Raw genomic sequence first — 16,383 nt, 5'->3', positions numbered from 1 at the left:
GCTCGCCTACTTTCTACGGGAAAGGGAGGTGCTCCACATTTCCATGCAGCTGTGCAGCGCCGCGGGTTCCACGCGCAGGCTCGGTTGGCCAATTGCACCTCCCAGCCATCTTTTAGCCACCCAGTCCTTTCCCAGGTTCTTGAGCCAGGACGTGACGTATTCATACGTACTGGGGGCGGGACCTGAAGGGGAAAAGCGTTTGAGCCGGGATATCGCGAGAACATTCCGTTCTTTCGTAGTTCTCGTGCTGCGGCTCAGCTCTCGTCGAAACGAGATCTTTCGAGATCTTCTCCGCCCCCGCTACCGGCGCCTCCTCTGCGGCCACTGAGCCGGAGCCGGCCTGAGCAGCGGTCTCGGTTGCAGTCCCCACGGGAAGGACCTAGGCGCTCGCGTGGACGCCGCACGCCCCTCAGTAGCCTCGGCCCAAGAGGCCTGCTTTCCACGCGCTAGCCCCGCCGGGGTCCGTGTCCTGTCTCGGTGGCCGGACCCGGGCCCGAGCAGTAGCCAGCGCCATGTCGGTGGTGGGCATAGACCTGGGCTTCCAGAGCTGCTACGTCGCTGTGGCCCGCGCCGGCGGCATCGAGACTATCGCTAATGAGTATAGCGACCGCTGCACGCCGTAAGTGTGGGCCGGGCCGGCCGCGTGCACTGGGGTGAGGAGCTAATGCTTGTTCCAGTCTGGGACCCTCGCTGCTTGGGGAACGCGGGCCGAGGAGTCTCCTCCGTTCCAGCCGAGGTCCCGGTGGGTCAGGGACCCCCACTGGGTACTAGGACACTAGGGGCCGCGACCCACTATGAGCGTGGGTGTGTACTAAGCGCGAGGCCTTTTCCCCGGTGACCAGCCGGCCTAAGGAAGGCTTCTGGCCGGTACGCGGACTAGCGGAGGGCACGGATAGGAACTGGAAGGACTGCAGGGGTAGGATGTAAACGGATCGCGGTTCTTTTCTGGAGGGCAGAGACTAGGCCCAGGTCCTACTGAGTCTTTTGAGTCCAACAGAGAGCTCAGAACTTTGCACACAGCAGGCACTTAATAATAGTTGAATTGAACGGGTTCTGGGGCTTGCCAGCCTCGAGACCGTGGAGCGGTCAGCGTCCCACGTGAGTGGGGGCGGGGCAGCCTCAGGCTCGGATTCCGGATGTACTCGGGATCTTGAGATTGGGGTGGCACGGATAGGAGTTTAATAAAACCGGTGCTCTTAGGATAACTTTACAGTCGCTTTTGTTTTCCACATTATTTCGGGGTATTGTACTATATTGGGTCATCCTCTGTTTTGTGCGCGTTAACCCCTCAATAGGGTTGCACTTTCCTGATAATACATTCTAATCAGCGTGTTGGCCACTATTGTTAGTGGCTCAAGGGCCCTCGTTGACTTCCAGAACCCATAGTAAGTTTTGGGACCAGCGCAGACATAGCTCTAAAAAATGGTGAGTCACTCAGGTCATTCATTGGTTACAATAAAAAAGTCTGCCTTTTGAATACATGTAGATACATTTTAATCCATTGTCATGTTCTTAGAGAAAACCTTATAAGAAGTTCTGTATTTTCCATTCAGGGTCTCAATTCTTTTTTTTTTTTTTTTTTTTTTTTGAGGCAGGGTCTTATTCTGGCTACAGGCTGGAGTGCGGTGGTGCGATCTTGGTTCACTGCAGCCTCGACCTCCCTGGCTCCTGGCTCAGGTGATTCTCCCACCTCAGCCTCCTGAGTAGCTGGCATTGCAGGCCTGTGCCACCATGCTAGGCTAATTTTCTGCATTTTTAGTAGAAATGGGGTTTCACTATGTTCACTCAGGCTGGTCTTGAATTCCTGGACTCAACCAGTCCTCCGGCCTCGGCCTTCCGGAGTGCTGGGATTGCAGGCATGAACTGCCGCGCCCTGTTCGGGGGCTCAGTTGTTGCTGATTGATTGAGACGGAGTCTCGCTCTGTCGCCCAGGCTGGAGTGCAGTGGCATGATCTTGGCTCACTACAACCTTGGCCTCTGGGGTTCATGCGATTCTCCTCCCTCAGCCTCCTGAGGAGCTGGGATTACAGGCTCGTGCCACCAAGCCCGGCTAAATTTTGTATTTTTAGTAGAGACGGGGTTTCGTTGAGTTGCCCAGGCTGGTCTTGAACTCCTGACCTCAAGTGATCCTCCCGCCTCGGCCTCCCAAAGTGCTAGGATTACAGGCATGAGCCACGGTGCCCGGCCCCAGGGACTCAATTTTAAGGTCCATTATTTTCACCCCGAATTTTTGTCACATTTCTTCAGCAGGTTTCAGCCAAACTAGATTGTTCGGAAGTCTCACATTTCCCTTCTGATTGTCAAATTTCTGCACCCTCCCCACCTCCTAACCCAGGTGCTTCCCCTGAAAACTCATCCCAGAAACCAAAACTGTAGTTTGCCGGCCCTTTGCTGACTTTAGTCTTGTTAGCAGCTCTATTAAGGTTTCTTTTTTTTTTGAAAAGGATTCTCGCTGTTGCCTACTCTGGAGTGCAGTGGCGTAATCTCGGCTCACTGCAGCCTCTGCCTCCTGGGTTCAAGCGATTCTCCTGCCTCAGCGTCCCAAGTAGCTGGGATTACAGGTGTGCGCCACCACGCCTGGCTAGTTTTTGTCTTTTTTAGTAGAGACGGAGTTTCACCACGTTGGCCAAGGTGGGCTTGAACTCTTGATCTCAAGTGATCCGCCTAGCTTGGCCTTCCAAAGTGCTGGGATTACGGGAGTGAGCCACTGCACCCGGCACAGTTTTATTAAGGTTTAATTCATATACTATACAATTTACCCAGTTGAAGTGATCATTTTTAGTGTAGTCACAAAACAATGCAACCGTTACTGTAATCAATTTTAGAACATTTTCATCACTCCCCCCAAAAGCCCTGTGCCCTTTAGCAGTCTATTTTCCCTATTTGTACTTTTTAACAATAGGTAGTCTAACTTGCATCTCCAGGGAAGTGTATTGTGCTCTTTTTTTAAGCATTAAAGTTTGTTTTTAAGCAGTTTAGTATTTATTTGAGAATATCTTTGGATCCGTGTTTTCTTGGGTCTGTAAAATGTCTCCCCCAAGGAACTGAAAAGGCTAAAGCGCTGAGTTAATTAGTGACTTGGTCCTTTCCTGCCCTGTGATTGAACACACTTTAGCTCCAAAGGAGGCACAGGAAGAGAATCCCAAGTATTGGGAAGAACAGCGTTCCTATCCATTCTTTTAGATTATTATCCCGTGCTTCTGTTTTTCTTTTAGAAAGACAGTAGCTGCAACAATTATACCATGAATTGTATTTGAAACTGAGTTGTTTAAAATAAAAAATTTGCCTCAAAGACACTGATGTATGACCCCATACACCATGAAATTGTGATAAGAAAATTCCATTTAAATACTTTAATTTTCCTTACATGTTTTCTTTATATTTTCTTTCCTAGTTTTCATTGACATACAGGCATGCCATACATTTCAAGTAATTTCTGAACTGTATGACTGATTCACTTTGATTACTCTGTTGGAGTCTTGGGCTAAATAGAAAATGGTAGCGGGAAGGTTGATTTATTTTTATTTTTTTGGTAGCGGTTATGGAGGAAGGGATTCAGAGCTCATACATACAAAAAGACTGCATGTTGTGGGTTTGTTTTAACGTGAGAGTGGAAATGAGATGCAAGTCTTAGAGGGTTTGCTATGGTGGAAGTACCTTGTTTTCAGATTGTCGGTGTAACAATCTGGATTAGGTTTTTGAGGAGCCAGTGGAGTCTCGTCCAGAAGAGACCCTTGATTTTCCACCCAATTTAGGCTTCCTTCATTTTATCAGATGTTGAGTGCCTCTGATGTGGTAGCCATTTTTCTAAGGACTGGAGGTACTGTCGTGAACAAATAAGATCATGTTATTATGGACATGGCTGGTGGATTAAACCAAATGCTAAACAAAAATATATAGTAATTAATGTGGTAAAGGGCAAGGTGGAAAAGTACAGAATACAGTGAGAGTACAGAATAAGCTGGTCTAATTTAAATTGGATGGAAGGATCTGGCACGATAGCTTATGCCTATAATCCCAGCACTCTGGGAGGCTGAGGTAGGAGGATCGCTTGAGGTCAGGAGTTCGCAACCAGCTTGGCCAACATGGTGGAACCCTGTCTCTACTAAAAATACAAAAATTAGCCAGGTGTGGTGGCCGGCACCTTTGGTCCCAGGTACTCTGAAGGGTGAGGCAGGAGAATGGCTTGAACCTGGTAGGCAGAGGTTGCAGTGAGCCGAGATCATGCACTGCACTCCAACCTGGGTGACAGAGCGAGACTCTGTCTCAAAAATAAGTTGGATAGGAGGTGCTTTGAAAGAAATACCATTTGAGACCTGAGGATGAGTAGGGTTTTACCTTGGAGGTCACAGTAGGTTTGAGGAAGTGTTGTTGCAGGCAGAAGGAACAGCAAGTGGGAAAGACCTGAGCAGCAAGAGCTGCATGCTTGATATATTGAAGAGCAGCCACGACTCTTGCAGCTGCTTGAGAGAATGCTGTGAGATGAATCTGAGGAATTAGGCAGAGCCTTGTAAATAATAATAAGGATTTTTATCTAGGTGCGGTGGGAAGTGATCCAGTATTTATTTTTTGAGACAGAGTCTCGCTTTGTCACCTAGGTTGGAGTGCAATGTTGTGATCATGCACGTACACGTGGCTAATTTTTGTATTTTTAGAGAGACATAGTTTCGCCATGTTGGCCAGGCTGGTCTCGAACTCCTGGCCTTGAGTGATCCACCCGCCTTGACCTCCCAAAGTGCTGGGAATACAGGCGTGAGCCACCATGCCCGGCCTGTAAAATTCTATGTTATGGCTCTAACATGTTTTATTCAAACAGGTTATTTCTAATTTTTTGCTGTTACCAATAGTTCTTCAATAAGTAGCCTTACATATTTATGTTACAATGTTAATGCTTTTATTTTTGTTGTATAGATTTCCAGAGGTGAAGTTGCTAGGGTAAGGGATATACTGTATATACTTAAAGTTTCAGTAATATTGCCAGAATTCTTTACACAAATATAAGGGATTAATTTGCAGTAGGAACAGATGTGATTTCTCTACTTCATTGGAGATTATGAGAATTATAATGAGTTAAAACTATAACTCATACCTTTTTCTTGCCATAGTGCTCAGAATAATGCCTGGGATTCAGTAAATACTACTAAAGTATTTGCTAATGATACTATTACATATTGTATTTTTTATTAATTTTTTATGAGATTAGGACAGTAAGATGAAATCTGTGGAAGTTTACCTTTTGGGTTCTGCAACTGTGTACTTTTAAAGTGCAAAGGTTAATTACTGAGGAATTTGCTGTGTTTTTAGGAACTGCAAATCTCAAAAGTATGAGTTGTTTGGTCTGTTTGGTATCAGCCCTTTTTGGTACTTTCTAGTCCATGGCTAATGCAGTAACCAGAGAGTACTCTGATTAATGTCTCTATTTCCATTCCAGTTTTGCCTATTAGTTGTATTTGATCGTCTAATTATTGCGGTTTCTCTGAAAAGCTCATTTTCTCCAATTGTTGAAGAAAGTGAATTAGAGCAACAGCTGTTGTAATATCCTGAGAGTAGTTCTGCATACTTTTTTTTTTTCTTTTGAGACAGTGTCCCACTCTGTTGCTCAGGCTGGAGTGCGATATTGGCTCACTGCAACCTCCGCCTCTCAGGCTCAAGCAGTTCTGGTGCCTCAGCCTCCCAAATAGCTGGGACTATAGGTGCATGCCACTGCGCCCATCTATGCATACGCTATAAAATCGAAACTATACCTTTTAAAGGATTTGTGCCAATTGCAGCTGTTCATAATATCCTCTCAGAATGTGCATAAATATTTGGTCAATAGTCTCTTTTAAGAAAGGGAAAACAGTGATATTCTCTGGCTGAAAAAGGATGTAATTTCTAGGACTTAAAGATTAGAACAGAGAGATCTTAAACTTGATTTGAATTAACTCCCTGCAATTTGGAATGGAGGAAAAGCAATATCAGTCAAACAGCAAATGTATGAGTACTTCTTAGGGGTTAAGCAGCATCGACTTGGCATTGTGTGTAGTATAGAGGAAGTGTAAGATAGAGATTCCTGCTGTCTAGTTGTAATCAATGTAGTTAAAATATGAATAACAGCAGCAGTAAATAGAATGAGTCCAGTTATGGACAAGGCTGTGTGATACAGACCTAAAATATGTTCAAAGGAGATGTAAGCAGTGGAGGCTAAAGTGATGAGGAAAGGCTGGAGTGAGACTTGAACAAATAGGATTAGATAATACACAGAATAAAGGATTCAGATAGTTTGAGTGATGTATAGAAGTGGGAATGAATTAAGGCTGGCGGTGGTGACTCTTGCCTGTTATCCCAGCACTTTGGGAGGCCGAGGCAGGAGAATTACTTGAGGAGTTTGAGACCAGCCTAGACCCTGTCTCTACAAAAAATTTAAAAAATTAACAGGCTGTGGTGGCATGCCAGCTACTTGGGAGGCTGAGGTGGGAGGATCACTTGAGGTCAGTGATCAAGGCTGCAGTGAGCCGTGATCTAGTACTACACTCCAAGACTGGGCGACAGAATGAGAATCGTCTCTTAAAAAACATAACGGGGCTGGGCACGGTGGCTCATGCCTGTAATCTCAGCACTTTAAGAGGCTGAGGTGGGCGGGTCACCTGAAGTCAGGAGTTTGAGACCAGCCTGGCCAACGCGGTGAAACCTCATCTCTACTAAAAAATACAAAATCAGCTGGGTGTGGTGGTGCGTGCCTATAATCCCAGCCACCTGAGGCTGAGGCACGAGAATTACTTGAATTCGGGGCGGGGGGTGGGGGAGGTTGCAGCGAGCTGAGGTCACGCCATTGCACTCCAGCCTGGCCAACAAGAGTGAAACTCAATCTCAAAATCCCAAAAACAAAAACAAAACAAAACAGGGCCGGGTGTGGTAGCTTACACCTGTAATCTCAGCACTTTGGGAGGCTGAGGTAGGGGGATCACTTGAGCTCCAGAATTCGGGACCATCCTGGACAACATGGCGAAACCCCATCTCTACAAAAAGTACAAAAATTGGCCAGGCGTGACTCACGCCTGGAATCCCAGCACTTTCGGAGGCCGAGGTGGGTGGATCCCCTGAGGTCAGGAGTTTGAAACCAGCCTGGCCAACATGGTGAAACACTGCCTCTACTAAAGATACAAAAATGAGCTGGGCGTGGTGGTGCGGGCCTGTAGTCCCAGCTCCTCAGGAGGCTGAGGCAGGAGAATTGCTTGAATCTAGGAGGCAGAGGTTGCAGTGAGCCGAGATGATGCCACTGCAGTCTAGCCTGGGTGACAGAGCGAGACTGCGTCTCAATAATACAATAATAATAAAAAAAGAGGCTGGGTACGGTGGCTCATGCCTGTAATCCCAGCACTTTGGGAGGTCGAGGCAGGTGGATCACCTGACGTCAGGAGTTTGAGACCAGCCTGGCCAACATGGGAAAACCCTGTCTCTAAAACTACAAAAATTAGCTGGGTGTGGTGACAGGTGCCTGTAATCCCAGCTATTTGGGAGGCTGAGGCAGGAGAATCACTTGAACCCAGGAGGCAGAGGTTGCAGTGAGACGAGATTACACCATTGCACTCCAGCCTGGGTGACAAGAGTGAGACTTCGTCTCAAAAAAAAAAAAAAAAAATTAGCTACGCATGGTGGTGCACACCTATAGTCCCAGGTTCTCGGGAGGCTGAGGTAGGAGGATTGCTTGAACCTGGGAGGTGGAGGTTGCAGTGAGCAGATATGGAGCCACTACGTTCCAGCCTGGGTGACGGAGTGAGACCCTGTCTCAAAACCAGAAAAAACCCAAAATGTGTGTATACATGGGGTTTGGAGTCAGACGGTCCTAATTTTGAATCATAGACTCTAGTACGTTTCTGGGCACATTGACTTGACTTGAATCAGCTCTTCCTCTATACGAATCCCATTTCTCAGAGAATTTAGGATTGTCAAGTGTAGGCTGCTTAGCACACCACCTGGCACAGAAGGCTCTGTAATGAGAACTATGAAACAAGGAAGCTTGACCTGCTTGGATGAGAGAGGATTCCTGCTATGGATAGGGATCAGGGATGTAGACTGTGCAAAATTTGAAAGTTCTTGTTGACTGGAAAGTAGTAGATATATTTCCTTTGAATGTTCTTGTCATGCTTATTCCGTGTCAAAATCCTCAAGGAATAATTCAGCCATTGAAGACTTTTCAGAGCATTTATTGAGGAGAAGCAAACTGATAGTGGTATATCAGTTTTACTTTTTTTTTTTTTAAGGACTTACTAGATTTATTAGGATTACATAGGAGTATTTACCTAAATGTTAATAGTGGCCCTCTGTGGTGGGGGGAGGGTTGTGGAAGTATATATAGTTTTTATTTTTTTTCTTCATACTTTTCTAATTTTCTACGGTAAACTTGTACTAAAAAGCATTGAATTAGGTTTTAGTGCTAGCGCTAATATTCAAGTTATTATTTTTGGGTATTCATCTCATTTAAATATTAGGTTTATGTAAGCTTTTAGTTTTCAAAATCCGTCAATTTGTGCTGTTTTACTTTTTTATTTTTTTGCGACGGAGTTCGCCCTGTCACCCAGGCTGGAATGCAGTGGCACAATCTCGGCTCACTGCAACCTCTGCCTCCTGGGTTCAAGTGATTCTCCTGCCTCAGCCCCCTGAGTAGCTGGGATTACAGGCATGCGTCACCATGCCTGGCTAATTTTTGTATTTTTAGTGGAGACGGGTTTCACCATGTTGTCCAGGCTGGTCTCAAACTCCTGACCTCATGATCTGCCTGCCTCGGCCTCTCAAAGTGCTGGGATTACAGGCGTGAGCCAGCACGCCTGGTGCTGTTTTACATATTGACCCAATTCAGCAAATTGATCATACTCTGGTTTCAGCTGTCCTTTTTTAATGGAAGTAGTACTTTTTTTTTTTTTTTTAATCCCACATCAATAGATAATTTTGAAGGTAGCTGACTGGGTTTCAGTTCCAGTAGGTGAAACAGTATTTTTTTTTTTTTTTTTTTTGGAGACATGGTCTCACTCTGTCACTCTGACTGGAGTGCAGTGATGTGATTATAGCTCACTGCAACCTTGACTATAAGAACTGAGTTTTAAATTTTATTTAGTTTTAAATAATTTAAATAGCCACATGTGGCTAATGGCTGCTTCATTAGACAGCATGTATCTGTAACAGAAGACTTCAGATTTTACATTTTTCATTAAGACCTGGTACACGCACACACAACTGAAAAACTTCATTAAACAACAATACATTCACATGCAATGCATGCATGTTTTCTTTTTTTTTTTTATTTTGAATCGGAGTCTCGCTCTGTCACCCAGGTTGGAGTACAGTGACGGGATCCCCGCTCACTGCAAGCTCCACCTCCTGAGTTCACACCATTCTTCTGCCTCAGCCTCCTGAGTAGCTGGGACTTGCAGGCGCCTGCAACGACGCCCGACTAATTTTTTGTATTTTTAGTAGAGACTGGGTTTCACCGTGTTAGCCAGAGTGGTCTCGATCTCCTGACCTCGTGATTCACCCGCCTCGGCCTCCCTAAGTGCTGGGATTACAGGCTTGAGCCACCGCGCCCGGCAAATTATTACTTTTTATTTGGGGGTCGGGGTGGGGTGAGAAGGCTTTACAGACAAAATAGATGCCTTTTCTAGAGAATACATGAAGGTACTGGGCATTTCAGATGTAAAAAGTGACATAAGAAAAGCAGGAAGATTGGGATACTTTATTCAACTTGTGTTGATTGTGTGGATGAAATACAGCTGGAAAAGGGATTAGGTTGAGTTCCATATTCCTTAGGTTCCATATTAAGGAATATAGATTTTTGTTTGTTGGTAGTTGGTTTTGTTAGGAAGGGAATTGGAAGCAAGACGGTTTCAGAGTTACTGATGTAGAACAGGAAATTAACCCTTCAGCAGGATTTGCAGGAAAGTTGGGAAATGTAATTGTTTTGAGGAGATAAAGGTTTGAAAAAGGGCTGCAGGAAACAATGGAAGATGAGTAACATTGCTGTTTTGTTATGTTGTGATTGGGGTTATGGTGGGATATACCTTAGAAATTTAGATTTGGTGGTATTTAGAAAGACGGAGGTGTGCCAATTGTTAGGCTTATGCTAGGCAGCCTTTTTGAGGTGGAGGAAGTGGGTAAGATTGCCTTGGGCAATTTCCTAAGGGGCAATATAGGCTTTGAGAGGAGTGACATTTACTTGGTACTGAGGATTTTGTTTATTTGCATCTAGTGTCTAAAACAGATTTTATTTGTTTTAGTGATTGGTGACATAGTTGCAGAAAGGCAGAGCTTGACACCTTTGCTTTTGAGGGGCTACTCCCAGCACTTTCTAGGCCCAAAAGCTTAGGATTTGGAGGAATTCTGATGAGGTCCTAGGGTATACCATGTTTGTTCTTCCTGTCATTTAATAGAAGGTGTGGCTTCCTGTAGCTGCCCTGGGAGATTGGCTCACAGGGGTTCTTCGCCATTAGTTGTAAAGGACCACCGAAGCCCAGGGAGGCCCAGCATTCTACCAGTTTCCACAGGGCTCTTAAGCTTATGTTTCTGCCAAATTAATAGGTCATCTAATTTAGTCAGATTTGGACCAAGGCAGTATGGTTCCAGAGCTCTTATTTACTCTGTTGACTTGGAAGAATCAGGAGTTCAGCGAGGATAAGAGTCAAAGCTTTAGACATCACCTACAGTCCTGACTTCATTGCTTTCAGATTGCATGACCCTGCATAAATTTATTTACTATGGTCTCGCTCGCTCTGTCCTCCAGGCTGGAGTGTGATAGTATGATCACAGATTGCTGCAGCCTCAGCCTCTTGGGTTCAGGTGATCCTCCTGCCTCAGCCACCCCCACCTTGTGACTCCGCCACAGCTGGGACTACAGGTGCTCACCACCATGCCCAGCTAAGTTTTTTTTTTTTTTTTTTTTTTTTTTTTTTTTTTGAGGTGGAGTCTCGCTGTGTCGCCAGTGAGGCTGGAGTGCAGTGGCAAGATCTGGGCTCGCTGCAAGCTCCGTTTCCTGGGCTCACGCCCTTCTCCTGCCTCAGCCTCCCGAGTAGCTGGGACTACAGGCGCCTGCCACCATGCCCGGCTAATTTTTTTGTATTTTTAGTAGAGACGGGGTTTCACTGTGTTAGCCAGGATGGTCTTGATCTCCTGACCTCATGATCCGCCTGCCTTGGCCTCCCAAAGTGCTGGGATTACAGGAGTGAGCCGCCGCGCCCAGCCTTGTGTTTTTTTTTTTTTTTTTTTTTTTTTTTTTTTTTTTTTTTAAAATAGAGACAGGGTTTCACCGTGTTGCCCAGGCTGGTCTTGAATTCCTGTACTCAAGTGATCCACCTGTCTTGGCCTCCCAAAATCTTGGGATTACAGGCTTGAGCCACTGCGCCCAGCCAAATTTATGCTTTTTTCTTTTGTTTTGTTTTTGAGACGGAGTGTTGCTCTTGTTGCCCAGGCTGGAGTGCAGTGGTGTGATCTTGGCTCACTGCAACCTCTGCCTCCCAGGTTCAAGTGATTCTTCTGCCTCAGCCTCCCGAGTAGCTGGGATTATAGGCGCCCACCACCACACCCAGCTAATTTTTTTGTATTTTTAGTAGAGACAGACCATGTTGACCTGGCTGGTCTCGAACTCCTGACCTCATGTGATCTGCCCTCCTCGGCCCCCCAAAGTGCTGGGATTACAGGCATAAACCACCGCACTTGGCCAAAATTGACTTATACTTACTAATGCCTTTTTTTGTTTGTCTGTTTTGTTTTTGAGACAGAGTCTTGCTCTGTTGCCAGGCTGGAGTGCAGTGGCGTGGTCTCGGCTCACTGCAACCCCCGACTCCCCGGTTCAAGCAATTCTCCTGCCTTAGCCTCCTGAGTAGGTGGGATTACAGGCACGTGCCACCACGCCCAGCTAATTTTTGTATTGTTAGTAGAGACAGGGTTTCACCGTGTTGGCCTGGCTGGTCTCAAACTCCTGACCTCAGGTGACCCACCTGCCTCGGCCCCTCAAAGTGCTGGGATTACAGGTGTGACCCACCGCGCCCGGCCAAAATTTACTTATTAATGCCTTTTTTTTTTAAGACAGTCTCGTTGTGTCACCAGGGTGGAGTGCAGTGGTGCGATCTTGGCTCACTGCAACATCCGACTCCTTGGTTCAAGTAATTCTCCTGCCTCAGCCTCCTGAGTAGGTGGGATTACGGGCACGTGCCACCACGCCCAGCTAATTTTTGTATTTTTAGTAGAGATGTGATTTCACCATGTTGGCCAGGATGGTCTCGATCTCCTGACCTCGTGATCTGCCTGCCCTGGCCTCCCAAAGTGCTGGGATTACAGGCGTGAGCCACCGCGCTTTTTGATCATAAGCACGATGTTTTTTTTTTTAACCTTCAAGCAGATTTAGTTTCGCCTTTCTAAAAGAAGCAGTAAATAGATTAAATCAGGAGATATTGTATGAATTGGTGATTTAGAAGAATGTTCAAAAGTGGGGATGAAGTTCCTTGTCAGAAATTCTGAGTCCTGGCCAGGTACAGTGGCTCACGCCTAAATGTCAGCATTTTGGGAGTCCATGATGGGTGAATCATCTGAGGTCAGGAGTTCGAGACTAGTCTGACCAACGTGGTGAAACTCCGTCTCTACTAAAAATAGAAAAATTAGCTGGGCGTGATGGTGCATGCCTGTAATCCCAGCTACTCAGGGGGCTGCGGCAAGAAAATCACTTGAACCTGGGAGGTGGAGGTTGCAGTGAGCTGAGATAGGGCCACTGCAGTCCTGCCTGGGCGACAGAGTGAGACTCTTAAAAAATAAGAGTTTTATTAAGAGTGAAACTCTTAATAAAATTGAGTGCCTGGAAACTAGTTTTGGAAAAATTACTTTTTTACTTATTTAATAGGGCGAGAGTTGTTTTCTGGGTTTGTAGACTATATTCTTGGTGAAGTTATGAGCTGTCTTAAAAATATTAATTGATACATTGATGTGAGGGTACATTATTTTATACTGGGATTTTGAACAGGAGACTTGAAAAATAATTAGAGAATGGTAGAGACTGTCTAGTCCACCTCTCTTACAGGTAGTTATCACATCAGACCTATGCTCCAGCATGTAAATGACAGGACTCAGTTGTAAGAGGCAACCCGTTCCATGGACAGATTTACTCAATAGAAAGGTCAAAATCGTAGATTTGTACCATTAAAATATATGACATTTTAGCTGACACTCAGATCTTGCCTGCTATGCTTTTGGATTTATTATTGCAGTAAGATTTAGTTCTTAAAGTGTGTGTTTTGTCTTCTAGGGCTTGCATTTCTTTTGGTCCTAAGAATCGTTCAATTGGAGCAGCAGCTAAAAGTCAGGTAAAGTTCCATTTTTTTCCTAAACTGACTTATTTCTTCTGTTCATCCATGTGCTCAGCAAGTAGTTGAATGCCCATTATGTACCTAGCACTGGTAGACCCTGGGTATACAACTGACATACACACCTGTTCTCTGTTCTCATGTACAGTCAGCCCTCAGAATTCCATGGGTTCTGCATCTGTAGATTCAAACAACTGTGGATCAAAAATATTTTTGGGAAAAAATGAAACACTGCAATAATAAAAAATACAAATAAAAACAATCCAGTGTAACAACTATTTACATAGCATTTACCTTGTATTATGTGTTATAAGTAATCTAGAGACAACTTCAAGTATACAGGAGGATGTGCATAAGTTATAGACCAATACTGTGTCATTTTGTATAGGGACTTGAGCATCTGTGGATTTTGGTCTAATTCAGGGGGTGCCCTGGAATCAATCCCCTGCAGATACCCAGGGACCACTGCGTCAGTGAGAAGCACATAGCCTTAAAATAGCATTAGCAGTATAATCTGTTTAATGCAAACTGCCAGGGTGTATTTTGTCCAGATCTTATTAAGCAAGGCTTGCTTGTTCCTTGATATTTTACATGCTCCTTAAGTCTGTCTTGTTGGGCCTTTCATCTTACTCATATATAAGGTAAGTGTTGATCTTATTAATCAAGTTTCTAAAGGAAGGAAAGCATACCTCTAGAAATACATTAAAGGACTTGCCATTAGTTTACTCTGTAAACCAGGAACCTGATGTAGTTGCTGATTTCTGAATAACCAGAGCAGCAGAACCCCAAGAGTTCTGTATTCTAAGTGTCTGAGATATCTGTAAAATTAAAGAGTTGCATGTTTGACCTTCTTATGGTTCAACCTGGAGCAACCCTATAGGGTGAATCTGTTTTTGAATGGGGCAGGGCCTAAAATTTATTAGCCTAAAAAAGTGGTACTTGGCCAATTGGTTTTAATTAAGTTGGATGTTTTATAGTTCATTTTCACAGTGTTCGAGATTTTTTTAGGAGATAGCAGGTAGACAATATTGAACCATTTTGAGATCTCTTCTAAAATTTGAGTGGCTGGCTCCTGTTTTTTAAACTTGCTTTTCATGATTGAGAAACAGTTACTATACTAAACTGGCTGCCCAGTTCTAGGTTGATACAGTTACTGTGTTACAGAGTTTCTGTTTGGCAGCTTACTCAAGGAAGACATGATTTGGGAGGCCTCATCTGTTTCACAAAAGGACTTCTGTGTGTTCCCTTTCATCTAGGGGATATAGGAGCTTTTTACATCTCCTACATTGGGAGGAGGAGCCTGTAAATCTTCAGCAGAAGGTCATGGTCATTCTGGAATTTTTTGAATGTTTTTGTCAGCATTTTCCCTTCATAAATTGTGATAGCTTATTCTAGAGGAATTAGAAAACATAGATAAAAAAGTGTAAGGAATTTGAAAATCACTTGTTCAGCCATTATTCGAAAATCATATAGACATTTGTCTTACCACCTTCTGAAAACTTTTACGTATTATATATTTCATTGTATGAATATACTATAATTTATTTAAGCATTTCCCTGTTACCATTTAGGTTGTTTCTAGGCATCTGCTGTTACAAATAATAGTCTCCCAATATCCTTTTGTGTTCATTTTTGGGTACTTAGTATGATATTTTTTTCTTTTATGAGAAATTTGTTTCACTGGAACTTCTTTCTTTCTTTTTTTGAGAGTGCAGTGGCCCTGTCTCAGCTCAGCGCAACCTCCACCTCCCAGGTTCAAGTGATTCTCATGCCTCAGCCTCCTGAATAGCTGGGATTACAGGTGCACACTACTATGCCCGGCTAATTTTTTGTATTTTTAGTAGAGACAGTGTTTCACCATATTGGTCAGGCTGGTCTCGTACTCCTGACCTCAAATGAGGCCCTGGCCTCTTTCAAAGTGCTGGGATTACAGGCGTGAGCCATGACACCCGGCCTTAACTAGAATTTCTGAATCAATTTATGTATTGCTGAGTTGGTTCCTGGAAACTTTCAACCATAAACTATGGGCAACTTTTAAAGGCTACAAGTTATTTTATGTAAATGTTTACTAGAAGTTTAAGAATAGAAAATACTTATACAAGTGAAATGACCTGACTTCATGGGATATAGGAAGAGCAGGGCTCTGTTTTTAGCCCTGCCGCTCTGAGACCCGTGCAAATCCCTCATCCCTCACTTCACATGCTAGTGGGCACCATTTAGAAAAGTTTAGTGTCTGAAGAAACTGAAACCAAGGAGACTGTATAAAGTTAAAATGTTGCTAATTTAATATGAGGCTGTTGAAATAAAAAAAAAAAATTATTAGTAGTTTTTCCACTCTTTGATATTCTTTCTCTTAGGTAATTTCGAATGCCAAGAACACAGTCCAAGGATTTAAAAGATTCCATGGCCGAGCATTCTCTGATCCATTTGTGGAGGCAGAAAAATCTAACCTTGCATATGATATTGTGCAGTTGCCCACAGGATTAACAGGTATAAAGGTAAGGTTGTCAAGTTAATGCCTTATAATTAAAATGCAGTATTATAGTTTATCAGTTCAATATCTATCTGTACCTTTCTGATGTCACATTGTAGTGAAAATGCTTACAGATGCTTAGGAAAAGTTTTTTTCTGGTGAAGACTATTTGACATTTTTTGAATGATCTGGATTTTGGTTGGGAGCCGTGGGTGGTGCTCTTAATATGGGTTGGATGCCTGGATAGTGATGATTTGAAGTTAATACTGCCATTGCTGCTTGTTTTGCTCACTGATGCAGTGGCCTTTTTAGCGTGATTTTAGGGAATGACTTGGAAGAGCAGGCAAAGGAATCACAGTTTTTTTTTTTTTTTTTTTTGAGATGGACTCTCGCTCTGTCACCCAGGCTGGTGGGCAGTGGCGCGATCTTGGCTCACGCCTCCTGGCCTCCTGGGTTCAAGTGATTCTTCTGCCTCAGCCTACCAAGTAGCTGGGATTACAGGTGTGTAATCCCTCTGCCTCCTGGGTTCAAGTGATTCTCCTGCCTCAGCCTACCAAATAGCTGGGATTATAGGCGCGTGCCACTACA

General features: G+C 44.2%; 1 protein-coding gene across 2 annotated transcripts in view; it reads left to right on the top strand.

Annotated features, from left to right (window-relative positions):
* The first annotated feature begins 266 nt into the window (after window positions 1-266).
* HSPA4 (heat shock protein family A (Hsp70) member 4) overlaps window positions 267-16,383 on the top strand; it is a 53,063-nt gene continuing 36,946 nt past the window's right edge. Inside the window, exons 1-3 of one of the 2 annotated variants that reach the window (XM_008014409.3) lie at window positions 267-619; window positions 13,265-13,322; window positions 15,680-15,820. In XM_008014409.3, the coding sequence (XP_008012600.1) occupies window positions 513-619; window positions 13,265-13,322; window positions 15,680-15,820 (306 nt within the window). In that variant the 5' untranslated portion in view covers window positions 267-512. Of the gene's footprint in view, window positions 654-13,264; window positions 13,323-15,679; window positions 15,821-16,383 lie in introns of both variants that reach the window. The other variant, XM_008014410.3, reaches the window with a different exon arrangement.

The sequence above is a fragment of the Chlorocebus sabaeus genome, chromosome 23 (assembly GCF_047675955.1).
Source record: "Chlorocebus sabaeus isolate Y175 chromosome 23, mChlSab1.0.hap1, whole genome shotgun sequence".
In the NCBI taxonomy this organism is placed as follows: domain Eukaryota; kingdom Metazoa; phylum Chordata; class Mammalia; order Primates; family Cercopithecidae; genus Chlorocebus; species Chlorocebus sabaeus.
Note: the sequence above shows the minus strand (reverse complement) of the source record. Positions and strands in the feature narration are given on the sequence as shown.